Consider the following 26,581-nt stretch of genomic DNA (forward strand, 5'->3'; position numbering starts at 1 on the left):
AGCATCCACTCCTTTGCTGAGCTCTCCCTAGCCAGCAGATCAGCGTGGCACAGGATGCACGGAGGATAAGGACGCCTCTCGAGTTGGCTTCTGCCTCTTGTAAACCTCTGTACTCACTCCTTGGACACTCAAATCAAGTGCCAGAATGTGAGAGCCAAAGCAGTCCAGAGCCACAGATTCAATCCTTCTTTTGACAGTCTGGGAAGCGAGCAACAGAGAAGTTGTGGGGCTGTCCCAATGGCTGGTTAGTGCCAGAGCCTGGGCTCAGACTCAGGACCCACTTCCCAGAGAGAAGGGATACTGCAGGTCAGATATGCGGAGGGGCATCTGGAGACAGAGCTTATTTATTCTCTTCTGAGTAGATGTTTTCCAGACTATAAGGAGCAAGGGGACAGCTCAGCATCTGTTTGAGCTCACAGCCCTCAGAGCTATGCTTACTGACTTCTTAAAAATCACTTAGAATGTATTTGCAGACATGCAGGGACTAAGTAAGCACACCCCTGTCTCCCACCAGAAGTGAAGGCAATAACGTTGATATAAAAAGTCCGTAGAGCTCCCAGATGATCTTTCTGATCCTCGAGGTCAAATATGCCCGCTCCTCTGTGCCCCTTACCATATTCCGAAAGATGATCTCCCACGTTTCAAAAGCAATGTCCAGAGGATCCCACTCCACTTCCACAGATGTCTCTTTGATGGACTTGAACTTTAGGCCTTCAGGCGCAGGCAGGTCTGTCAGGAAGAGCAGAGGGAAGGATGGCTGAATGTTGGCGGTGGTGGTGGTGGTGGTGGGGTTGGCAGTGGACAAAGCGGTGATTTCCCTGAACCCCACCGGTGGGTGCCCCACCCCTGTCAGAGCTGGATTCTATTCCTGACTACTTGTGGGATGCTGTTTACTGTGAGGCAGCGTGACAATTAGCATTAGGACCCACCATAGGATTAAATCCTGGCAATTTAATATGGTGAAGCCATATGAACCCAGGGTTTGGAATGCAAGAAACTTGGGCTCAAATCTAGGCTCTGCATTACAAGTTGTGCGCGAAGGGGCGAATTGCAGAAAGTGCTCTAAGCCTCACCTTCTTCATTTGGGAGGAAGAGGTAAGTGGGCCTGTTCTTTTGAGGACTGAGTGATACGTTGCATGTGGACCACTGGGCATGGTTCCTGGCACACAGCACATTTCAATATGTGGCAGTCAATGTTATAGTTAGCAAAAATAAGGACCAATTTCTAGCATTTCTTTTTAGGTATGAAGGGAATTATACTGATGTTGGATTCTTAAAGGAAGAACTTGAACCCTATTTTTTTTTTTTTTTTAATATGTGAACAGTGAGCTCCATAGAAAGGAAACAGTAGAATAGAATGGGTAAGGGCATAAACCTGCAACCAGACTTCCAGGGTTTAAATCCCATCTCTGCCATTTATAAAGAGTCTGATTTGGGAGGAGATGGTGAACATTTAGTCTCAGTTTTCTCATCTATAGAAAGGGTTAATAATTGTCCTGATCTCCTAGGGTTATCATGAGACAAATGAATTGGTAGGCAAGGGGTTTTTTTAAAAAAAAAAAAATTCAGTGGGCTTAACTGGATCCCAGGGTCTTAATCTGTGCAATGATGAAAGGATAGCTCTGCTGCTTCGGGCATGAAGGGGAAGCGGTGACTTTTGGGGGTGGGTCATGCACTGGGCAAGACAAGGGCCGCAGACGCTGCTGGGGCTTGGAGGTGGGGGTGGGTTCTGCGAACTCACACGTGGCCACCCTGGCGCTGACGGGAATGCTCTTTTTGTTTTCCAGGATGGCGAAGACGCGGATAAAGTACTCCACGCCTGGCTCCAGCTCCCGGATAGTGGTGGATGTCTGGTCCCCGGGCACGCGGAACTGCATTTCCAGGCCGTCCTCGTGGGTGGGCGTGTACATGACCAGGTACTCCGTGACCCGCATCTCGTTGTCCCAGGCCAGGTTTACAGTCTCTTCAGTCACTTCTGTCACGATGAGGTCTTTAGGAGGGGACACTGGCAGGAAGGCAAAAAGATAGCTGGGTCAGGTAGTGTCAGTACGGTCCTCTATAGATTCTCTCTCTAGGTGTGTTTGCCTTCACTTGTCCCTTCCACTGCCAATCACTGAGCCCCAATGTCCAGCTTCCATTTCCTAATATGAAATCCTCACCAAGAGCCTCCTGCTGTAATTCATTTTGAAAACCTTTGGTGACTTTCAGGCTACAGTGCTGGGTCTGCAGGCTGTCCTTCAGGTTTCTTTGTGATCTGACCCTTCCAACTTCTCTACTCTCTGGACCTTAGTTCAGATTAGGGCCGTTGGCATGGGCACATGCAGCCTGAGCTTGGCTCTCTGCTCTGAACTTGAGGTCATTCATCTTTAGCGCAGGAAGGGTTTCTGGGGCTCCTTTGGTCCAATTCTTTCATTTTCTAGGTATGAGTGAAGCAGAGGGACTGGCCCAACTTTGCTTCTCTCAGCAAATTGGGAACTCACACCTCCTCCCTGCCAGCCTGGTGTTCTTTCCAACCAGGCTTCCCTGCCTTGGGCCCATTAAACACATTTATTTATTCATATCAATGATACCTTTAATTGGGACAGAAATTCTCTGTTACAACAAGTATAGTCTGGGTGGCTAATAGGAGTGCAAAGAAGACCCTCAGTGAACACAAGCATTATCATTCTTTGTTGTATTTTCACTCAAGCCGGGTTTATTGAGCTCTTACTGTATACCGTGCCTTGTGCTGTCAGGATGGCACTCCTAGAAGGAGCTTATAATCCTTGGGATTGAAGACAGGCATAAAAAAGGAGTTAAGAGATGGGTCTACCTCGCAAGTGATTAATTAGCATTTACTCACTAGCTGAGTGTGCATGTAGAACAGTTTTATGTAATCTCACTGTCCATTCAATTGAGCTGAATTTTTGCTCTCATCCAAATAGAGGGATTTAGGTTATTTTTGGCTCAGTGTCAGTGGGGAGTAGATGAGAAGGTTCATATTTGGCAACAAGGCTGTTTTCATTTCATCTACCTCCCCACAGGGCACTGGGTGTTACACTCCGTGTAGACTAGATAGGTAGACTCAAATAACAGTTCTAGAATGTACCAGATAAGAGTGTTTGGGAAAATTCTATGAGCCTCCGAGCCTTCTAATAGGCAGCCCTGTGACAGGTGAGTAACGCGGGCCCCTGCAATGGTGTGTGTGTGCTCCCGGGCATGGGCGCAGGTGTAACAGGACACATAGCTCTTCACCCCGCACCGGCGCCGCTTCCGAACCAACAGCAGGTGGCTCAGCGCCGGGACTCACCCTCGGAGCAGTCGTCCCCGGAGTAGCCCTCGCTGCAGATGCAGCGGCCCTCCACGCACTGGCCCCAGCCGCTGCAGTCATTGGGGCAAGAGCGCCGCCCGCAGTCGGGGCCCGCGAAGCCCTCCTGGCAGACGCACTGCCCATCCTCGCAGCGGCCGCGGCCGTGGCAGTCGCCGGGACACCTCCGCTCCTGGCACGTGGCGCCCATGAAACCCTCGTGGCACACGCACTGCCCGTTCACACAGCGGCCTTGGCCGTGGCAGTCGTCGGGGCACGCGAGATCTGCGCAGTCAGGGCCGGTGAAGCCGTGCTCACACTCGCAGCGCCCCTCCACGCAGCGGCCGCGGCTGCTACAGTCCCGGGGGCAGCGCAGGTCCCGGCAGTCTTCCCCGGTGTAGCCGTCGTCGCAGACACACATGCCGTTCACGCAGCGGCCGTGCTGGTGGCAGTCGTTGGGGCAGCTCATGTCGCTGCAGTCGTAGCCCTGGAAGCCCGGCTCGCACACGCACTTGCCCCGGACGCAGCGGCCCCGGCTGTGACAGTCGTTGGGGCACCGCAGCTGGCCACAGTCCTCCCCGGTGTGGCCCTCGTCGCACACGCACTGCCCGTTGACGCAGCGGCCGTGACCGCTGCAGCCATTGGGACACTGGAGCTCACCGCAGTCCGCTCCCGTGAAGCCGGCGTCACACTCACACTGGCCGTCCACGCAGCGGCCGTGCTGGTTGCAGTCGGCGGGACACCTCTTCTCGCTGCAGTCAGGCCCGGCGAAGCCCGGGTCGCACACGCACTGGCCCTGCTCGCAGCGGCCGTGGCCGGTGCAGGCGTTCGGGCAGCTGAGCTGGCCGCAGTCCTCGCCCGTGAAGCCCTGCTCGCAGTAGCAGGTGCCGTTGACGCAGCGGCCGCGGTCAAAGCAGTCGTTGGGGCAGATGAGCTCGCTGCAGTCCTCCCCCGTGAAGCCCTCGTCGCACACGCACTCGTTCTCCACGCACCGCCCTCGGCCGTGGCAGTTGTTGAGGCAGAGCGGCTCGTTGCAGTCGTCGCCCGCGAAGCCGTCCTGGCACACGCAGCGGCCGTCCACGCAGAGGCCGTGCTCCTCGCTGCACGCCACCGGGCACAGCTCCCGGCTGCAGTCGGCCCCCGCGTAGCCTTCGAAACACACGCAGACCCCGCCCACGCACTTGCCCTGGTCGTTGCAGTCACCGGGGCAGGCCGGCTGGCTGCAGTCCTCCCCCGTGAAGCCCTCGTCGCACACGCACTGTCCATCCACGCACTGGCCGCGCAGGTGACAATTGCCAGGACATTCGGGCTCCGAGCAGTTGGGGCCCTTCCATCCAGGCTCGCACACACAGCCGCAGCCTTCCGCGCTGAAGTTTCCTCGGCCGCTGCAGAAGGGTCTCGTGTCCAGGCGGCCTGCAACCAGAGAACAGAGGCCCGCAGCTGAGCACAAGCAGTGGCTTACTCTGTTACCACCACGGGACCCCGATTCCAACACAGCCAGAAGATGGTGGCACCCTCAGGTCCCATCTAGCTTGAAAACTAGTCGCTTCAGGTGTGAAATCAGAGGGAACTGACATCCCCTTAGAGGAGGCGTGAATTCTTCACCTGTACTTTCTGAAACCGGGGCTCCTGGGGAAAGACTGTGTACTTATGTGTGTGTGTGTGTGCGTGTGTTTTCCACCCTCGGGGAGGGGATCTGTAGTTTTTATCGAATTTTCAAATATACCCATGACCCTGGTGATTATAGATCACTGCCTCGTGGAATGTATTAGGCTGGGCTATGTAATTTCTCCTGCACCTAGTCAAGGTCAGGCACATAAGAGAATAATTGTTTCACCCAAGAAATATTTGTTGAACTGAACTCAATTCTGATTCTGGCTCCATAGCGGTGCTGCATTTGGAAAGCGAGTTAGATGCTCTGGATATCAGTTTCTTCATCAGTCAATGGGACCAACAGCCTGCTTCCCTGGGGTGTATCAGGGTTAAGTGAGGACATTACAGACCTACTGTTGTTCTCATTGTGATCTTCTCTTGCAGAGTTTTTTGGGTTGACTCAAGTCACTATGTTGATTTATGTGACTGAACTTTCTGATTTTCCATTACTGAAATGAGGCAGCCTAGGAATGGCTTTCTAATTCTGTCGGTACAGCTTCTAATGTGGCTCTGCCTCCACAATGCTCATGTGTGTCTAGCTTTTTCTTCCCATCCGAAAGGCTGCAGTGGTGGGTGAATCTGAGGAAGACATGGTCAGGGCTGACATGCCTCCAACTCTTTGAAGTCTGCCTCGTGTCTTGGCTCAGCTTGCAGGAGTGGCCGGCGTAGTCTCCATGGAGCCAGGGAGAAGAAACAAAGCTCGCTCCATTTTCTCTGCACCCAAATACAGTTGTATTAATATGTTTTAGCTCCTTCCTAACAGCAGGGAAGAAGGCAATGAAAACAATGAGTTTGAGGGGCACCTGGGTGGCTCAGTGGGTTAAAGCCTCTGCCTTCAGCTCAGGTCTTGATCCTGGGGTCCTGGGATCAAGCCCCGCATCAGGGTCTCTGCTCAGTGGGGAGTCAGCTTCCCCTTCTCTCTCTGCCTGCCTCTCTGCCTACTTGTGATCTCTCTTTCTGTTAAATAAATAAATAAAATCTTAAAAAAAAAGAAAAATGAGTTCAAAAGGTGAGAATCATATGTTTTCATGTATGGCAGCCATGAGACACAGTAGCTATTAAACAATTGGATGGTGGCTACTCTGGATTGAGATTTGGTATAAATGTCAAATACATATGGCATTTCAAAGGCTTAGTTTAAAGAAAGGAATATAAAACACCCGTTAATAAGTTTTGTATTGATCCCATGCTGAAAAGTGGATAATATGGCTATACTAAGTAAAACTACTTTCATTAGAACTATTTTCACCTGTTTCTTTTTCATTTTTTTAATGTGACTACTGGAAAAATTAAGACTATCTGGTTCATGTTATATTTCTCCCGGACAGCACTGCATTCAACAATTATTTCAACCCATTCTTTAGCATTAATCCTATTATGTAACTTCCATCTGCATTTTGCCAGGGAGTTGATGGAAGTGGAAGATAAAGTCATTTGTGCCTAAAGGAAACTTACCCATCTTGGAAACCAAGAGTATGTCCTATAGTCCTCTCCACTTAGGGTGATTAGGTCTACTCTTGAAATAACTTATCAAAGTGCTTTCTCATTTTTTTTTTGGGGGGGGGTGGCAGAAATAAAGGTGTTCAGCTCTGATTTAAAGCTGCCAAAATTCCTGTAGCCCTGTCAAGTCTAGGCTGTGAAGATGAAGACAATTCTAAAATGGCAAAATCCCAGAGAAAAGGAAGAACCGGATACAGGCTATTATGGGGGGGGGGGGATGGGGGCGTGAGCTCTGGAGACCACAGTTGCACTCAGAACTTGTTTTTCTTATTACTCTGGTGTCATTTTATGCCAGTTAGTTAACTTTGAGTTTCAGCTGTTAGATCTGTAGAATGGGAGTATTAAACGTTATCTCAAAGAGTTCTAGGAAGGGTTTAATGAGGTAATGAATTACAGTGCCTGATGCATAAGAGAGGGCTCAATGCATACTGTGATGATGGTTGTTGCTGCCATTAAACTGGAACATTTTTTCCGGTTCCCAGACTTTGTACCACCACAGGCAGGACTGTGTCTTTGTGAGTTCAAGCCCTAACTTGATCACTTGTGGCAGGCCTGAAAATCCCACCCTCCCTCTGCGCCTTGGTTTTTCTGCCTGGACAATGAGGTGATGGGGCCATATCGGCACTTTTCAGAGAGTGATCTTTGGTCAGGAATTTCATAATATATTCTTAGGTTTTGGGGTACAGAATGTGTAGATTTCATAGTTAAATGAATGTTGGAAACTGGTCATTAAAATATAACAAGGTTTTTCCACGCAAGACTTCTCAGAGGTCTAGAAACTCCTCTGAGAAACATTTGTTAACCAGACTCTCTAAGAGCAGAACAGAGAGGGCTACTTTCTCCACATTTATTTGACCATAAAATCTCTTTTCAATGAACACTTTGTGAGGCCAGTTCCCCAGGGAACCTTTTTTGGAAACAAAGTGAGGGAGCTGGCTGTGCTCATCATTTCTCCCTTGTGGACGGACGGCGAGGGGCTGGGTGTACCTTCAGCAGGCTGGAGACAGCAGCCGGCTCCCATGGTGCACTGCTCCCGCAGGGAAGACACCAGGGTCTCCAGCTCCTCCAGTCTGTTCAGAAGCTCCTTGACGTCGGGAGCCGCCGCGCAACCGCAGGCTCGGCGGGGGATGTTGATGCGGTGTGTGAAGACGATCTGGTTTTCCCCGTCGACCGTGTGCTCCTGGAAGCTCTCAGTGGGCTCTGATGGTGGGGCTAGGTCCTTCTCCCCACTGGCTGATTCCAGATCCACTGAGCACTGGGAACCGACAGGCAGCTTGATGTTGTAGACGTGGTTAAACACTACCGGCTGCTGTTCCTCTGGCAGAGTGACATTGACCCCGCTTTGTCGCTTGTGCCGGATGACTTTCTTCAGGACCCCACCTTCAGCTGTGAGGGTGAACAAGGCTAGGAGGATGCCCGCCAACAGCCGGGTCATGGCCCCCATGGTGGAGGTGGGTTTGGCTAGGGGGTTTTTGTGCTTTCGCTCCTAGGCTGTCTCAGTCTCAGGCAGAGAGGAGAATCCAGAGGAGTGGGTTCCTGATCTTCTCAAAGGAATTCTCTTCTACAAGGAAATGAGGGAAAACAACAAGCTTGTTAGTATCCATTGCTAATTGACTCTATTGAATATTGTCATTCCGAGTGAATTTTGATGTTCTATCTCCTGCGTTGGAAGTTTTCCTGATACTCCTCCAGTATTGCCTATAGTGTTGATACAAACTGGCCTTTAGAAGAATATTGCTGTCTTGAAGGAATGATTTTCACTTACTTTTCAGCTTCTGGAAATAGGGGAGATGGCAAGGAATAGAGAAAAGGGCAAAACTTTGGAACGGTATAGACCAGACCTGGATTTGGATCTCAGCTCTAGCTCTGTGCCTTTGGGTAAGTCATGTAACTTTTGTCCTATTTCTCTTTCTGTGCAGTGAGTGGCTAATGTCAGAGTTAAAATAATGATATAAGCAACAATATGATAAGTAGAAATCTTTCATAGATTTACGAATCCTTTCAATCTTTCCTCAATGAGCCTACTGAAAGAGTCATTGTAGTGCCAAGAGGCCATAATCACAGTAGATGTTCAGTATTTCCTGCCTCTTATTATTTGTCCTCCAGTCCCAATTTAGCAGAGCAGCATCTGCTGGTTCCCCTCCACCCTGGGAGGCAGAGGTTCAAACAATGAACATGCTAGAAGGCAAGGCGAGTTTTAATTCCAGCCCACTGCTTCTTAATTGTTATGTCACCATGGGAACAGCCCTTTTGACCCTCAATTTCTCTTCTCCTTGATCTATTTCTAAAACCTTAAAAAGTCAGGTGTTTTGGAGAACCTGATAGAATGTTTCTAAAGCAGTTGTCCAAACTATGATTGAGGGCAGGAGATGGCTCAGAAAGAATGTCCATGAGTCTCTGATGTCTTCTCCAATCTGCAAGTACTTACACTATTCTCACTGAGTGTTATGGACTAAATCCTGTTCTCTCCTTTCCCCAAATTCATATACTGAATGAAGCCTGAACTTCTCATGGGACTATATTTGGTGATAGGGTCTGTAGAGAGGTAATTAAGTTTGAAAGAAGTCATAAGGGTACGTCCCTAATCTGTTAGTGCTAGTGTCCTTAGAAGAGGAGGATCACCAATGTGACAGAACTCCCCCTCTCCCTCTTTCTTTCTCTCTGTGCACACAGGAGAGGTCGAGTGAGGACAGACTGAGAAGGCAGCCATCTGCAAGCCAAGAAGAGAGGCCTCACCAGACTGAATTTTCCAGCACCTTGAATTGGAACTGTTATCCTGTAGAATATGTAAGAAAATAAATTTTTGTTGTTTAAGCCAAAATAATGGTCTGTGTTATGTTTCTATAATAGCCTGAACAGACTAATAAACATATTGTGTTTTCCACAATAGTCAGAGTTTTGTGGAGGTAGAAATAAACAAGACCAAGTGGCTACCCTCAGAGGTCTTAACATTAGAATTATAAATAAAAGGGAATCACACATTTAATACTTAAGGAACAAAGTAGGAAGGAATGCAAATGACTGATTTTGTGGTATAGGGTACTACTGCTTAGGGAGTGTGAAACAAATGAAAAGAATTGTCGAAGAATGGTAGTTGGAAAGGATAGAATCTAAACTAAGCCTTAAAAAGAGAGAGGATAAGATACCAACAGAGTATGGAGGAGATTATGTCATTGAGAGGCAGTTCCTAACTTTGCTAAATTGTCTTATTCTTCTTATCTTCTTCTGTCTTATGACTATTTATCTGTATGGACAAGCAAGGTAGCCGGAGCAAGGGCTGTTGTCAAAGGTGGTTGGGAAATTCTTGAGTGGATAGGAAGACATGGCTAAACCTTAGATGGTTATAAATTGACCTAAGTATGCTCTGGATGCATGTGGGAATGATATGTACATATACATATACATATACATATACATATACATATACATATACATATATACATATACATTCATTCTCCTATTTAATTGGAAAATACTCCTGAATATAGTTCAAGAAAATAGTTGAGATGTATTTGGTTTTTAATTGGTCACTTTGCAAATTGGCATTTTTCTATGCCCATGTTATTCTTACACTTGCTTCTTCAGAGATGACCATGTATGTCAATTAGATGCAGTATTTGGAATGCTTATTCTACAGAGGTCCTCCAACTTATTTTTTTTCCTCCAGAAAGATCTTATCCCAATGATAGAATGTATCAACATGATTCCACGTGATTGCCTCCTGCAGGACAACAGGAAGTCTTTGTGAAATCTGGAGCAGGGTGATGGTAGGGAAAACTGAAACAGTAGGACTGAGCACAGGTCTGGGGACTAGAAAGCACTGGCTGTGCATTTAATCAATTCCTACCCACACATCTCCATTACGCCCTAATTATATTCATAATTGAGATTTTTACCATCTATCCATGCAAAAATAAACAAACCCCCCAAACAACAGCAACAACAACAACGAAAAGGAAACAAACACTTCTTTTGAGTATGCTTTCTTATTCAAATTAGTTTCCTAAATAAGAATGTGTGGATCTCCGATGTAGGCCAGCCCATTGAAAAAAATTATTATGAAGAAGAGAAACTTGGCAAGTTCTTTTCTTTTAAGCCAGCATAACCCATCTTATTTGTTTACTGGACGAATATTCATTAATTGCACACTCTATTGCAATCACTTCAACTCTCTTTGCCTTCCACAAAGTCCTTCCTTCCACCACTTTCTTCCCAACAATTCTTAGTTTTCTCTTTCTTTCTTCTTCTTCTTCTTTTTTTTTTTTTTTTTTTTTTATGAGGAAGGGCCATGGGCCAACCTTGAAATGCTTTTGGACTTTCATCCAACACTTTTGTTGTGTTGCTAAATGACTTAAATTTCCATCTAAAAAGGCCATTAAAGCTGCTGGTTGAGACTCTGAGGCAATGAGTCTAGGGTAATAATGACCAGAGTATGGGTTGAGTGAGGATTTTTCACTGTCGTATGTCAGAGACTTACACTGGCACAGCCAAATGCTGCATTGTTTGGAGGAAGGAAATGTGATTCTTGAGGGTTTTGTATTTTGCATTGGCTCACAGTGGTCTGAGGGCAGGTGGATATTTTTTGTACTTTGGAAAAGACCCATTACATCTTTGGTGTGGAGGAAAGTGCCTTGGCTTAAAAATTAGACACACCTGGGTTCAATGCCACTCACTAGCTCTGTGACTTTGACAAGGGACTTCTCTCTCACCATGACCTTATTTGTAAAATGTGAGTGGAAGTCTTTCCAAAGGGAATTATGGATTAGAAATTTGTCCAGAAAGCATCCAGCATGGTGACAGGTCCATAGTAGGCACATATTTAAAAGGAGCTGCTGGGGCACCTGGGTGGCTTAGTCGGTTAAGCCTTGCTTGGGTCCTGATCCCGGGATCCTGGGATGAGCCCTGAATGGGCTTCCTGCTCAGTGTGGAGCCTGTTTCTCCCTCTCCCTCCGCCTGCCTGTAGCTTTCCCTGCTTGTGTTCTCTCTGTCAAATAAATAAATAAAATCTTAAAAAAAACCTTTTTTTTAAAGAAACTACTGTTTTGTTCTATTCCTAAGAACAAAACGTAGCCGTGAGTCCAGCTCAATAGCTTTTCCTTTGCTTAAGCTTGAGCTTGACCTCTGCACTGAGTCCTGTCTTAAACTCTGTAGCAACCTGGATTTAGATGAAAGAGGCCCTGTAGAAACTGCTGATGGGGGAGGAGGTAAACCTTATGAAGATAAATTTTCTAGTACTGGAAATATTTACACCAGAGAGGAAAAAGATAGGGAGCAAATAATAACCTTTAAAAATGTAAAATATTCTCATGCAGACAACTGGCTGGTTAATGTCTCCCTTGAGGATAGACTTAAGGATAATTACTTTAGACTGTAGTTGTGATAATTTAGGTTAGACGTGAAGGGTCATGTTCTGACAGTAGGGCTTTTAAAATTTCAGAATGAACAACTTATCCTATAGAGACTTTTAAAAAACACAAGCAGATTCTTATCTTTATAGGAAGAGACCAGGCAATGGAAGGTCTGGAAACTATCTTGCAGGAGGAACGAGTGTGGATTGTGTGTGTTTAGCCTTTATTTGAAAAAGCCAGGGTTGAGAGGGACAGGATGACCACGTATAAATTCTAGGGAACTGGGATCTGGCTAGTCCCTTATGTCCTCAAAGGACAGAACAAGGGCCAATGCATGTTTATGTTGGGGTGGGGAGGAGGGATGGTTACAAGAAGGCAAATTTCAGCACAACAGAAGAAATATTTTTCTACTTGGAACTCTCCAATAGAAAGAGCTTCTTTGAGAACACAGCACCACCCAAGGCACTGGAATGTAGACTTGTGTTGAAGAACACAACTTCTGTAGACACACTGTCTTGGGTTTGAGTCACTGTTCAACTTTCTTTTTCTTGGGTAAAATGCTATCTCCTAAGCCAGAGTCACATCATCATTAAAATGTGATACAAGGGTTCTCAGAAGATTGTTGTGAAAAGTGCAGGAGACAATGTGGGTAGCAGGGATGGCAGGGCCTTTGTCAGCAGTGGGAGCTCATCAAAGGGAAGGTTTTGTAGTGAAAAGTATGACCTTCAATTAGTATTTTTTCTAGAATTTTCTTTCTCCCAACTCTTGAAATCTACCTTGGCATATACAGATCTGTTTTTAAAGCAAAGATAAAAGATAAAGTGAAGTAGAGACTCCTCTTTCGTTCCCAGACAAATACACTTTTGAAGATATGGATGTAGATCCAGATCGAGGTCTACCTATATTTTATGATAAGATTAAAGGATCTAGTTGAGTATCAGTGTTTGTAAAAGAGAACAGCAGGAAGAGACACAGTTTTGCATTGGCTCAACACATAGACTGCTGGGGTTACACGCTTAGGACAAAGGGGCTATTTCCAAGCTTTGCATGTTGCCCTGCTCTTTATCCTGTCTCAGCATATATTCTGGGTGCAGAAAAGTAGTGCAGAGCGGACTCTGCTTTGTATCTTTATCAAAAGTAATTTTTAGATCCAAATGAACTGCTGTGCTTTTTTTTTTTTTTTTTTGAGATTCTTTAGATCCCTCCTTTCCTATGGATTTCCCAAAACATAATTAGTATCAAGAGAAAAAAAAATACCATAAACATTCCTCCATGAGATAGAAGGTTCAAGAAGAGGCAGAAAACTTTGAATGCACTGGTCTAGAGCTGTAGTGTCCAATATGGCAGCCAGCAGCACGAGCAGTTGTTAAAATGAAAATGAATTAAAGTTAAATATAATGAAAATCTCCATCGTTAGTTGTAATATTCACAGTTCAAGTGTTTTAGAGTGGCACACAGCCAGTGACTAGAACATTAATGCAGCCAAAGAACAGTTCCATTATGGCAGGAAATTCTACCGAGCAGGATTGGTTGAGAGGACTGTTTAGTGATATTAAATCCATGGTCCAGACAAGGAAACTGAAGTTCAGAGAGGTCAGAGAGAATCTGTATGATGTTGCTTCATGTCCTATCTTGTGAAAATGGGGGAGTACCTCAGGTACATATAGCAGGAGACTCATGTAAGAAGATGGTGTCTGTATGGTAACTCAGCGAAACATTAGAAAATATGTATGTGCAGTATAATTTCTGTTACGTTTTTGGACCTTACATGTCCAAACATAATCCAGGTACAGGTAAGAAATGGTCTTTATGGCTATTGTCCTCCTCAAATCTGAAGGTACATCCATCTTGCCCCAGACCTGCATCCTTCCCGAACCCTGCTCCCCATCCTACTCTTGGGATAGGAAATATTTTCTCTCTCCTTCCTTCTTTCCCTCCTCCCTCCCACCCATCTTCCCTCCTTCACTTCTCTTTCTCTCACTTTCTCTCTTTCTTCATACTTCAGAGCCCCAAGTTCTCTATGAGTTTCTTCTCCTCAAATCATAGCAGAGGGATAAGCTACTCCAGGACCACTCTGGGTTTGCCTAACATCTTTTCCTGCTTGGCCTCACCCTTCTCTTGGAAGCTGGTAGAACCTGTCAGAGATAACTTATGGCTCTCTTTCTGTTGACCCATATACTACTTGGCTCCAGAGTTTTTGAGAGGACTCAGTCCCTTCCCTTTAGCAATATAAACCATTCTGTTGATAAAGTAGCTGGGTGTGAGAGAAAGAGCCTGATCTTTGGAAAGAAATAGACCTATGTTAGAATCCAGCTTTTCCACTTAGTAGCTGCTTCTTGTGGCCATGGGTTCACCCCTTGAGTCCCACTTGCCTGGACTCCCCTACATGGCTATTTCTACATCTATTTCATGGTGTTTCAGGAGAATGGAGTGAAGTGAGATATATGTTAAGCTACTAGCATGGCACGTGGCATACAGCACGTGGTTTATATATGGTGGCTAATAATAACAGAAGCAATAGTAACACTGGTCAAATAGAGAATGGACCAGAAAGGAAACTTTGCATCTAGAAGAGATGGGAGAATCGGGGAGATACATCATGATTATAATAACAATGTAACAGGTAATAACAGAGACTGGTCAACCCAAGTCTATGTATGTCTGAAGTGGAAGGAGGCCGCATTCTTTTGAGGGGCTTAAGAAAAACATGTTGAGAGATGTGCCATCTGGGATGGGCCTGAACTGATGGGTGGCAGTTTCGGAAAGTGGATGGATACAATTGTAGCATGTGGGTAGAATTCAAAGCCTGTGGAAGTCTAGAAAGGGAACAGAGAAAAGGCAAGGGACTTGGAGCCCATGGCTGATGTGGAGAATAAAGAAGATGACAAACATGTCCTTTTGTGGCTTCCTGCTAGAGGCAGAGGTGGGGGTCACGTGGATGGACAACTGAAGGTTAGTTCTACTCAGGGGTCAAAGACATGCAGGGGAGTGGAAAGGAGTGAGCACACACAGTTGGTAGAACCCGAGTTAGGAATAGGAGTATATGAAAGGTCAAGGTGAAGCTGGCACTGAGCCCAGTAAGCAACATTGTATCTCTCTAAGGATAAGTGTCTAATTGCTCTGTGTCCTCTGTCAAGAGGACTAAGTAGAACACAGGCTTCTGTCTTTAGTCCCTGGTCTCCAAATACTGGCATATTTACTGTTGCACCCTCCAGATTTAAAGAGATGGAAATAATGGTCCTGAAGACTTTTTTTTTTTTTTTTTTTTTAAGTTGGGGAGGGCATTAAGCTGTTAGGACTTCATGGCTGTTTCAAGATAAAAATTAATTCTTGGTTCACCTTCTCCGGTATTAGAGGTTACCATTGAAGGATCATTTCCCAGATCTTGGCATCACGGATTTTTATTCAGAACATTACTCTGAGGTGACACTTCATTTAACAGGTGAGGAAAGCAGGTCGGTATTGTGGTGCCATACCCCAAGGGCTTTCTGGTTAATAATTTTACACTTTAAGGTGCCTCTTATCTGGTGATCAGATCTGTGCCCACCCCATCTCTAAGAAGAGCTGCTTTGTACCTCACCTTTTGGAAGCAGTGTGACATAAACTATCCGTTATTTTTAGGCACCTTGCCACAGGACAAAGACCATTGCTGGATAAAGGAATCAACAATCTTTGAATTTTTCCCTGGTCACAGCTGGAGAATAAACAATTTCATTTTTAGATAAAGCTTCCAACTGGCTAGAATCATATTTCAGAATTAGTTACTTATGACTTCATTTTCAGTGGTTCCCAGAATATATCTATCTTTTGTTGACTTAGGCACGCACATGAAATATCCTAGGTTGGGGGCAGCGAGGAGGATTCCTAGTGTTTAGAAATGCCGATGAATCTCTTTCTGCTGCATGAGGCAGCTCACACCAAATTTTTTCTTCTTGCTTACAGGCAAGAGAATTTTATCGCACACAGTCATTTAAGCATGGAGTTGCTTACATGGGCATTCTTAAAGGTTCTAGAAATTCTTCACCCCTTGTCCTTCCCAACATCCATAAATTCCTTCTTGGAATGTGTCAGGAAGAGAGAGGAGCCAGGAAACAGCCTTGAGGGTGGAATTTTTCCGAGGACATCTGATCCTTACAGTTAGTGAGGCCAGCACAACCTGTCTTAAAAGAATTAAGAGAACTCTGACTGCCAAACCAAAGCACCTCCAAGCCCTAGGTGTTTGAATTCCAGCACTAAAAAGCATTTATCCATTCATGTAGCATGGTGACTTAACCGGTGCCCAACTCGGATGCTACTGGAGCCAGCAATCATCCCAGAGGGCTGAGAATTAACTCATTTGAAAAATTATTCATTCTCGCATTTAACACAGATAAGTTGAATGAGTGCTAAGATAGCCCAAGGGATAGTGAGGTGTCTGAGAGACCCATGATGGATCATTCTTGCTCTCATTAACTTTATGGTCCAGTAAAGGAAACAGACATGTCAACAGATAATTATAGGGAAGAACGATAAATGCTAAAATGGACCATTATCCAGGGAACGTCTGCAATGTTTGAGAATATCTATTCTAGAATTAGTCGAGTACTATTGAACCCTGGTTCTGCCACTTGCTTTCAGTTTGACCCCTATGGAATTGCCATTTTTGTAGGTCAGAAATGGTTGGATAGAAGGTAACTTCATATGGTTCCTTCTAGTAGCTACAACCTTCGATATGTAACTTTGCCTCTCTGAGACTCAGTTTTCTTGCTTGCAAAATGATACACTAGTATCAACCTCAGAATAAAGTTCTCTCAACTAACTGCAAGAGGCAGAGAATGAGATTAAATGAGATAATATATGAAAAATATTTAGGACAGTGCCTAAGGGGGGAGAGATTTCAGAAATCTGTGCGTGTTGTTATTGTGTGATGATTTGTATCCTTGATTTGGAAAAGGCAGTTATTAGAAGGCTAGTCTCTGAAGGATGGGAGATTTATAAGGGATGGCGGGGAAGCCCCCTCTTGCCCACTATTCCTTTTTCCTTGGAAGTGTACCATTGTTAGTGCTTCAGTTTGTCAAGGGATAGGGATACTCTGAAATCCACAGCTGAGTGAGGACTTAGAGGTCACAGCCCTGGTTCTTCTCCTGGTTTATTTATTCTCATCCGGTAGCAAGAAAGGCAAGTCTGTGAGCCTAGGGTGGGGCTCTTTTCTGGGAGGTCAGTACCCTGGCCAAGAGGCAGTGCTCCTCCTGGGATGGTTGTCCATGCCGCTCCGCCAGGGATTTCTTCAGAAGAGGCTACTTGCGGTTGACTCTTTTAAGACACTACTCCTGACGGGAAACATTTGGCTCAGCTTCTCAGCACTTTCCATAGACACAGACAGACATGAGTGAAAATCAGATTTGAGTGGGGCTTAAAAGCAACTGTAGAAGATCATGGAGTAGGGGGGTGGCAAATTTGTATCACCAAAACACATCCTTCTAGTATACGTGGCAGGCATTGCTAATCAGCACCTATCCATTTCCGCAGAGCCCTGTTTTCCAGTTGGTATGAATACATCCCTCCAGGCAGATACATCTGAATCAGGAGATGTAGTACAGGCCTTGAAAGGGAATTACTGAACTGAAACCTCAGAGAAGGTCCGTAGCTAATTAGTGGTAAAGTTGATATTAAAACTCAGACATCCTCCCTCTTGGTCAATGAATTTGATTGAGGTTTATCTTTTCCCCCTAGCTACGGAAAGCCCTTCAAAAATAAGAGCATCTGAGAGGTTTCTAGTAATTCTTAGTCTGGGGTCTTTGTAAAGATACTTCAGAAAGAAGTATCAGCAATAGGGTCTTGGAGAGACTCTGTGTTATGAGATTTCCAGGTTTATTGGTCCTGTAAGTTTTCTTCAGTTTTCCATCCATCCATCCACCCATCCATCCATCCCATCCACCCATCCATCCATCCATCATCCATCCAACCAACCAACCAACCAACCAACCAACCAACCAACCATCTTTTCAGTACATAGTTATTAAATACCTACCATCTGCCTGGCCTTGAGTGAACCATGAAGGATACAACAATGAGGAAGATTAGCATATTCTAATCATAAAGCTTATAATTTCCTCCTGAAAGTTCACAAATGCAGTGTTTTTTAAAAGTTATTATTTTTTATCTTTTCAGAGAGAGAGAGAGAGGGAGGGAGAGAGAGCGTGCATGCATGTGTGGGGTTGGGGAGGGGCAGAGCGAGAGAGAGACTCTCCAGCAGGCTCCATGCCCATCAATGGACAAATGGGAACCTGACGTGGGGCTCAATTTCACAATTTTGAGATCATGACCTGAGCAGATATCAAGAGTCAGATGCTCTACTGTCTGAGCCATCCAGATGCCCACAAATTTATTTGATTTTAAGTCCATGTACTGCGGATTTAATATTTGTGATATTCTTTTTTTTTAAAGATTTTATTTTATTTATTTGACAGAGAGAGATCACAAGTAGGCAGAGAGGCAGAGAGAGAGAGAGGAGGAAGCAGGCTCCCTGCTGAGCATAGAGCCCGATGCGGGACTCGATCCCAGGACCCTGAGATCATGACCTGAGCCGAAGGCAGCGGCTTAACCCACTAAGCCACCCAGGCGCCCCAATATTTGTGATATTCTTAAGTGTCATTGCAGTTTGCGAACATGGCACACTCTCAGGCTAACAGCAAGAGTCTAAGTGAGAAGATTCTTTTAAGAGACACTTGCTATTTACTTACTATGGGTTGCACACTGTGCTAAGTGCTAGGGAGACTCTGCAGAAGAAGGACTTATTCTGTTTCCAGAAATCTCAGAAACTAGAACATACACAAGGTTCAGTAGCAGTGCTGGCCTGAAGAAGGAATTGAAGAAAGTATCAGTCTGAGCAGGTAAGCTCCCAGAGGGCTTCCTGGAGGAGGAAATGCTCAGAACCACCAAATGTTGATTGAAAAGGCCTTGAAAGTAAGAGTATGAAATAATAAAAATGCTAATGAAAGCCATAAAAAGGTCATCTACGACCATTCCGTGTGTGCTTATTTTGCTAGTAAGTATCTTAAGTTTCCAATTTTAAATTCTTACAAAATGGTATGAGGCAGTATCTTTATTCTCATTTTGAAGATGAGGAAACTGAGGCAGAGAATATTTATGTGGCTTATGCAAGTTCAGACACGCATTAAGTAGTGGAGTCAAGACTTGAACACAAGTCCATCTGAATCCAAATATGTGCCCTAAACCACGGTCTTCCACAGCCTTTAGTTCTGGAAGGCTGGGGAAAAGGTTGTGGTTCAAGACCAGTCCCAAGCTCTGTCTCCATAACTTTCAAACACCTGGCTCAACTGGGAAAATCTCTGGAGATACTGTCAAAGCCCAGTTATCAATGAGAGAGGGTACCAGATGTCTTGAAGACTGCTCAAGAGCCCCTTTGCCATCTCTGAGTGGACAAATCTATTTGTCCTTCAAGATAGAGCTAAAAAAAGTCATCTATTGTTAGAATTTTGGGGGTAATTTTTTCCCTCTGAATTCTCTTGAGTTCTTGACTTGATATTATTTCCATCATGTGTCATTCTAAAATTGATTTTGGATGACTTATTACATATGTATATCTTCCTCTTTTAGAGCACAAGCCAATTCTATCTTGTATTTATGTTGGACTATAAGGAGTTAGATTGAATGGAATCTGTCAGCTCCATGTAGGCATGAACTATATCTGAGTCATTCATCTCCTACTACCCAACACCAAGCTCAGTGTCTACAACATAGTGAAGGCACAATATGTTTATATTTACATGAAATAAAGCTGAATATATTTCTTGCTTTGAACTTACACATAGCAGGGGTACCTATGCATGGAACGACTGAATGAACAAATACTCTTATTTTCCTGATAGCTCTCAGAGAATCAGTTCTCCCATGATCTCTTCTAGGACAAGATGTATCAAGGAATTGACTATAGCTGCACTCCAGGAATTACTTCATTTTAATTCACTCAGCTGTTCACTGGGTACCTACTATGTGCCAGACACTACACTAAGCACAGGGAGACCAAGATACATTGGGCTTCTTCCCATGAGATTCCAGGCAACACCTCAAGGGTTCTTGAGAGCCTGGTACTGTCTGTGTTGAGACAGACCTTCCACAGGAACAAAGTAAACTCAACTAGACCTTTAGCAGGAGACAAACTCAACCAGGCCTCTGATGTACTCAGTGTAAAATTCTGGTTTCAATGGGAATGAAGCCTCCTTCGTTATTAGTCAGCAATTCTTTCCATTTCAAGGCAGTATTTGTTGTTGGTTAGATTAGGTCACTCTTTCTTCTTTTGAATTTTGACTTTTCACTACTTATTTTTCAGCTCCCAGAGATTTGAGGCTCTACTAAGACCACATAGTGGAGAGTGCAGCAGATCAAAGGGCTAGAAAATGAGCTTTGAGGCACAGTCCTGCCAACCACTCACTGTGGGACCTTGGGCAGGTCCCATCCACTCTCCTGTCAAATAAGCAAGAGTGTGCATCCCCAGTCCTTGACTCTGGTTCTAAGGACCTGTGATCCATTACTAATTTGGTAATATTTCTGCTGAACTTAAATTCGGACTTCATTTTAGACCCATGTCAAGTAGCCAATATTAAGTACAGCCCTCTGCTCCCCACAAAATGTTTCTTTCTTTTGTTGTTTGGCTGAAGGACTGGTGGTGCTTTGTGGGTTCCTTCTTCCCATCCCCCAAACAGAAGTTTCCTTACCAACCCAATTAAACTCACAAGTCTTAATCCATAAAATATTTCCATCCAGACACAATAATGAGATTCATATTTGTGGTTTAGTATACCTAAGAAAAGCTCAGATGAAATATGACTAGATCCATTGATACATTCAGACCACAAACTGCCCTGGTGTGGTCTGGTTTCAATTTCTGAAATAAAAATTTTGCAGAGCCCTTGCTTTCTCTCTCCTCTTTCTTGCCTAGACAGAAAGGAAAATAAAAAGTGGGTCCGACCAAGTGGCAACAATATAGGTTCTTATAAAATTCTGGAAAATTGCTCCAAATGTAAATTTCAGTTCATTTCCTAATGGAACAATGACCTCCTCTGGCCTTTATCCAGAATTTCAGGAAATTTAGTTGACTCTACTGGAAGTAGGTTCCTGAGCTCTTGAGCCAAAGCAAAGAGATTAGAGCTTTGTCTAGAAGGGATGGGTTACAGACTGACTCATACCTCAACGTTATATAAGAGACCTTCTGAAAAGGGCTCTGGGACATGGTGACCCCTGTGAAACTGTTGTTAGCCACCCAATGCCAGGGATGTAGCCTTGTAAGTCTTTGGAAATTCTTAAGGAGGCACTGGGATGGGATAGGGAAGAATATAGCCTTTAGAGCAGAAAAGCTGGAGATCAAACTCTGCTTAACTGCTGGGGAGCCTTGGACTAAAACCTATAACGTTTCTGAATGGTGGCTTCTTCAGCTATAAAATCAGGATCTTTCCAGGACTGTTGGAGACAGTGACTAGAATAATAAAGTTATGAATGCTACCTAAGGGTTAGTATCTGTTCTGCTTTTCTCTCCTCTTCCTCTGTGGCTTCCCTTATTAGGGAGCTCCTCAGCATCAGACATAAGAAAAAATAGTAATATTATAGAGGTGGTTCAAACATCGACTGAGAGGTTGAACTGGTTTGGGATGCAGCTGAGTTTCAGCTTTCTTGTCAACCTCAGTGAGCTGATATGGCCACCTGGCGCCATGGCCTCGTCTGGACTCAGTGGGTAAAAGTGCTGCAATGGCTTAATAATGAACTCCAGGGGTCGTGAAGTGAGAGAGCATTGATATGTGTGCCAAATATTTGGCATAGCAAGACTATATGGCTTTGGCAATCTTTTCTGAGCCGATGTGCTGATATTTGAATGAATGGAATGCCGATTGAGACCTGAGACAGAGGGAACCAGATGGAGTGTCTGATGATATAAAGGCCGGTATGAATCAAGTGCAATAAAACTTGATGCATTTTGATAGAAGTTGACTCCCGAAATGAAACTATGCTTCCAAAATTGGAAGCAGGACACTGGACTCTCAGGGAAAACTAGCACTGCTCTGGCAATTAATCTGTGTGATACACAAGGGAACATACGTTCATTGTCTCTTCTCTCTTTCTCAAATGGGGCCATTTCTATGCTTCAACAGGAGCTAATACCGACTGAACACACCTGTGCCAGGAATCGTGCTGCCTGTCTAACTTGGGTTATTTTGTTGAATCCTCTCCAAGGCCTATGAAGTAGTTGCCTTTGTTTGTTTGTTTGTTTATTTATTTTTCATTTAGGGATGAGGAAACTGAGGTTCACACTGCTCCAGCTCACAGTGCGAGAAAGGGGCAGCAGGGATTTAATTCAGAGGGACAGACTCATGTGTTAGAGAGCCCATTCCTAACCCTCGACTTTGCTGCCATCTTTGACTGATGTCAAAGTGTGGTCTGCACAGCAAAGCAAAAAGGCAAACTTCAAAACAACCCAGTGGTCAGGGTCCAGGGTAACTACTGACAATAAAAGACCTTTACTTCCAGAAAGAGTTGGAGAAGTTGCGCATGAGCCTGAAAAATAGATATTTTTAACCCCTGACTTGGGTTTAATTAGCTGTATAACTTTAGGTGGCATTTTGTAAAATGTAATCTACAACATGTTGGCAGGTATTAATGCAAGGGAAAAAAAGATTTCCTAGTTAAACATGTTTCGAAAATGCTATTTTAAACCAAATGTTATTTTAAACCAAACAAATTTTACAGCTTTGTTTACTTCAGGGTTTTCCAGGGTCTTTAATGGGTTTGTATTCATCGGAAATCTCCAAGAGGGGGAGAGTTTATAGTGTTTTCCAAACCCAGTTGATTATTTTGTGTTTGAAGTATGTCACGGGATTCGGTTTGGTGGCACACAATGGGGAAAGTGCAGATTTGGAACAAATCTACACCCTCCTCCTTCCATTTCCTTACACGTTCGATGGGAGTAATGACGATATTCAATCATGGCCAGTCTCTGAGTGCAAGGCTTGTGGATGGAAACTTTCCACCAACGTAAACCGTGAGTAAGGCAGACAGTATCACACGTATTCTCTGCCTGGAACTTTACAGACGCCCTTTTTATTTTAAGATTTATTTATTTATTTGAAAGAGACCATGAGCAGGAGAGGCAAAGGGAGAGGGAGAGTGAATGTCAAGCAGACTCAGTGCTGAGTGGCCCTCAACCTCATGACCCTAACATCACAACCTGAGCCAAAACCAAGAGTCAGATGCTTAACCAACTGCGCCACTCAGGGGTCCCAGCAGATGCCCTTTAATGGTGATGGCAACCTTAGCCGTTAGGAAGTGCTGTTCATCTTTTATTGTTATGAGAGCTGAAAGCGTCAGAAGGTGAAATAGCTTGCCCAGCCAGTAATTATGTTATTTAGAATTAAGAACTCAGTCTTACAATTCCAAACCCTATACTCTTTCTGCTACACCAAATTATCTTTTTAAGTAAGATTCACTTTATCTTAGGTTTAAACAATATTTATGCAAGAAATATCACAGGGATACACAATTCTACTTACATGAGTAAGTAGAATTTTTGGATCCCTAAAATGGGGCCCCTTAAGAGGGCGGGGCTGGGGAGCCGGAGTGCATATGGCCTTTTTATGTACAGTTTCGAACTTGAGGGGAGGCACAGAGCCAAATGTGCTATAATATCTATGTCTCAGGCAAATCTTTAAAGCCCCTGGAAACAGCCTACTCTCTTTGAGTCTGGCCTGGAGAGAAAGTGAGTAAGTGAGAGGAAGATAAAGTGAGAAGTAGCAGACAGAGGAGCTTAACAAATCTCTCCTTTCTGGAAAACTGGCCCTCATGCTATGTATGACCAAAAAAAAAAAAAAAAAAAAAAAAAGTACTGTTTCCAAGAAATCAGTCAAGGCATGAGAGTCTTGCAGAGGGTCTAGAAATTACAACTTTCATTTTTAAAAGAATGGACTTTTATAAACAAACAAATAAATAAATTTGTAGAGATGGGGGAGTCCTTTCTGGACAACAGCATTTAATTCAGCATATGTCAGGCAAGTCAACAAATTTAGCCTGGGAGAGATAGAAGACAGAGGAGGTTCCAGGGGAAATGGAGGGTGAATCATAAAAATGAGTAACTCTTCTGTCATTCTTCGAAGTTTCTTTCAGTATTATGTTTTTGGAAGGGGGACTTACTAGGTGAGCCTTTATTTCTGTTTCAATTGTTTCATATGTGTAAATATAATAATATACACCTTGCTAGGTTGTGGTGATTAGAAATTAGGTATCTAAAGTTAGCACACTGGCAGGAGTCCATATCATTTCTAAGTGACCAGACAGTAAATATTTTAGGTTTTGCAGCTAGATGATCTATGTCACAAAGACTCAAGTCTACAACTGCAGAAAAAGTAGCCATGGTCATGGCATAAAGGAATGAGCATGGCTGTGTTCCAATAAAACTTTATTTATAAAAATAGGCTGCCACCTGGTGGCTTCCTGATGGTTGCTGGACTATAGTTGTAAAACCAGATACAGAGTGAACTGGACAAGAAGGAAACTAACCTTTTGTTGAGAGCCTTCTATATATCTGTTTTGTGCCATGCCTTATGCTAGAAGCTTTTTATACATGCAATCATTTATCTTGTCATTTGCCATGGCAACCTGGTGAGACAGGTATTATTATGCACATCTGAAAGTTAAATTGAGATTCAGGGAGATTCAGTGACTGGTTAAAATGAACAGCCGGCATTTGGACCCTACCTTATGACTCTAAAATGCGTGCTCTCAATTACTACCCAGGCTGATTCATCAAGCAACTTCCTGTTTATATAAGGTGAAAAAAAAAACATTTTTTAAAGGTTTTATTTATTTATTTGACAGACATCACAAATAGGGAGAGCTATAAGGTGAAAATTTAAATCACTGCTGCTTGGTAAAGAGAGAGATCAGAGCCCAAGCAGACACCTCACCTTCCATTTCCTAGATCTTTAGCAGCAATCTGGTGGCTGTCTGTGTGTAAGCACCGAAATATTTGACCTCTTTCTCCCAGAGCCTCTGGCTGGACCTCAAGTTTTGTACACTTCCCCTTTGGAGAATGCTTAAGCCAAGGTGTACTGTTTGCAAACACTTATTAGTTTTTAGGCAGTTGTTGGCAAGTTTCCTTTGGCCTGAGATGGGATTCCAGAGTCTGCTGAAGCCTGGCTGTGCTCATTGATCATCTCAGCCAAAAAGAGCTGCTAATTAGGGTGACACCCCAATTCTCTTTACCTCTAGAGTTAGGTTTTCTTGCTCTGGGCATTCCTGTTTCAGCCCGAGTGGTTTGCTGGGCTTTTACCATAGGTCTAGATGAGTGAGAGCAAATTTATAGTCCTTTTAAAAATCTATGAAGCCTTGTGCTCTAGTGCAGAATTTACCAGAATACATTCCAGAATGTTTTTAGGTACATGTCCTGTGGAAAATGGCATTTGTGGTCAAGTAACTTGGGGGACATGGGTTAAACAAAGCTGAGTAGGTTCCTGCTACAGGATTTTTTTAGATCATGTACTCTTCTCCCCCAAATCTCCCACTGGCTTCTAACCACACTTAGAATAAAATCTAAACTGCCAGCAGAGTACCTACAGAGCTCATTTCTCTGTTTTATTCAGATCTCTGCCTAATGTCATCTCCATGTCTCACCCTTTGAAAAGGACACCCCACTCAAAACCATCTCATTGTCTGTTCCCTTACTATGTTTTCTGTTTCTTCTTAGCAAATAGTTGCCTGAAATTGTACTCAAACGTTTATTTGATTCCTTATTATCATCTATCTTCTTCCTCCATAATGTAAGCTCCACAAGGAGCTTAAAAGAATCTTGCATATCCTCTTATCTACTTTATCTCCACCTCTAGAATGTGAGCTAAGAATTCCTGGGGTGCCTGGGTGGCTCAGTGTGTTAAAGCCTCTGCCTTCAGCTCAGATAATGATCCCGGGGTCCTGGGATTGAGCCCCACATCGGGCTCTCTGCTCAGCAGTGAGCCTGCTTCTCCCCTCTCACTCTGCCTGCCTCTCTGCCTACTTGTGATCTCTCTCTCTGTCAAATAAATAAATAAAAAATCTTAAAAAAGAAAAAAAAGAAAAGAATTCCCAAGAACAGGACACAATGGAAAGGATTTCCTAAACCCCTTTGTCCACAAAACACTTTTAGAGTTGCATCTCATGAGAATGTTGCTCCACGGGCCACAGTTTTGGTAACTGCTTGTCTAATGGAGCTTTATTCCCCATGACCATTTCAACAACAGGTAGCAAATATGACAATAAAATGTTTATACCCGACTGAGTTTTGTACTAAGCAATGTACTCACCCTTACACCATTTAATCATCACAATAACCTTTTGGAGTAGGTGCTACTATTTTGCCTTTACTATGGATGAAGATGAGGGTAAGAGAAGTTAAGTAACTTGGCCAAGATCATGTTGATAAGAAAAGAGCAAGCCCTTGAACCCAGAACTAATGCCAAAGCCATACTCTGAACAATTAGCTGATCCTCTCCTCTGCTGTGAATTTCTCCATGTCCTAAGACAGAGAACTCTTTGTCTCCATCCCTCCCTTGAGTCCTTCCCTTCCTCCCACTGGCTGTAGACTGATCCTTGTTATAACCTCCAGATAACAGGATCTCCTGTGACTCAGCCTCAAATCCCCAGACAGGCCTCCTCTGTCCTTGGTACTGGTTTTTCCAAACCCCAGGCAGGGCATGCTTTGATCCAGAAGCCTCCTCTGAAAGCAAGGGCATTCCTTGAAGTCTGTGCCCTGAGATAGTTTCCTGTCCTAGAACAG

At 44.2% G+C, this 26,581-nt stretch overlaps 1 protein-coding gene across 10 annotated transcripts in view; it reads right to left on the minus strand.

Moving 5' to 3' along the window:
* The window catches only part of TNC (tenascin C), a 92,940-nt gene that overhangs the window by 56,564 nt on the left and 9,795 nt on the right, over nucleotides 1-26,581 (minus strand). For all 10 annotated transcript variants that reach the window (XM_082697038.1, XM_082697046.1, XM_082697045.1 and 7 more), the window contains exons 2-5: nucleotides 7,427-8,000; nucleotides 3,290-4,699; nucleotides 1,742-2,005; nucleotides 614-729 (exon numbers count right to left, since the gene is read on the minus strand). In XM_082697038.1, coding sequence (XP_082553164.1) covers nucleotides 614-729; nucleotides 1,742-2,005; nucleotides 3,290-4,699; nucleotides 7,427-7,883 — 2,247 coding nt within the window. In that variant the 5' untranslated portion in view covers nucleotides 7,884-8,000. The remainder of the gene's footprint in view (nucleotides 1-613; nucleotides 730-1,741; nucleotides 2,006-3,289; nucleotides 4,700-7,426; nucleotides 8,001-26,581) is intronic.

This window comes from Mustela nivalis, assembly GCF_964662115.1.
Source record: "Mustela nivalis genome assembly, chromosome: 13".
Lineage (NCBI taxonomy): Eukaryota > Metazoa > Chordata > Mammalia > Carnivora > Mustelidae > Mustela > Mustela nivalis.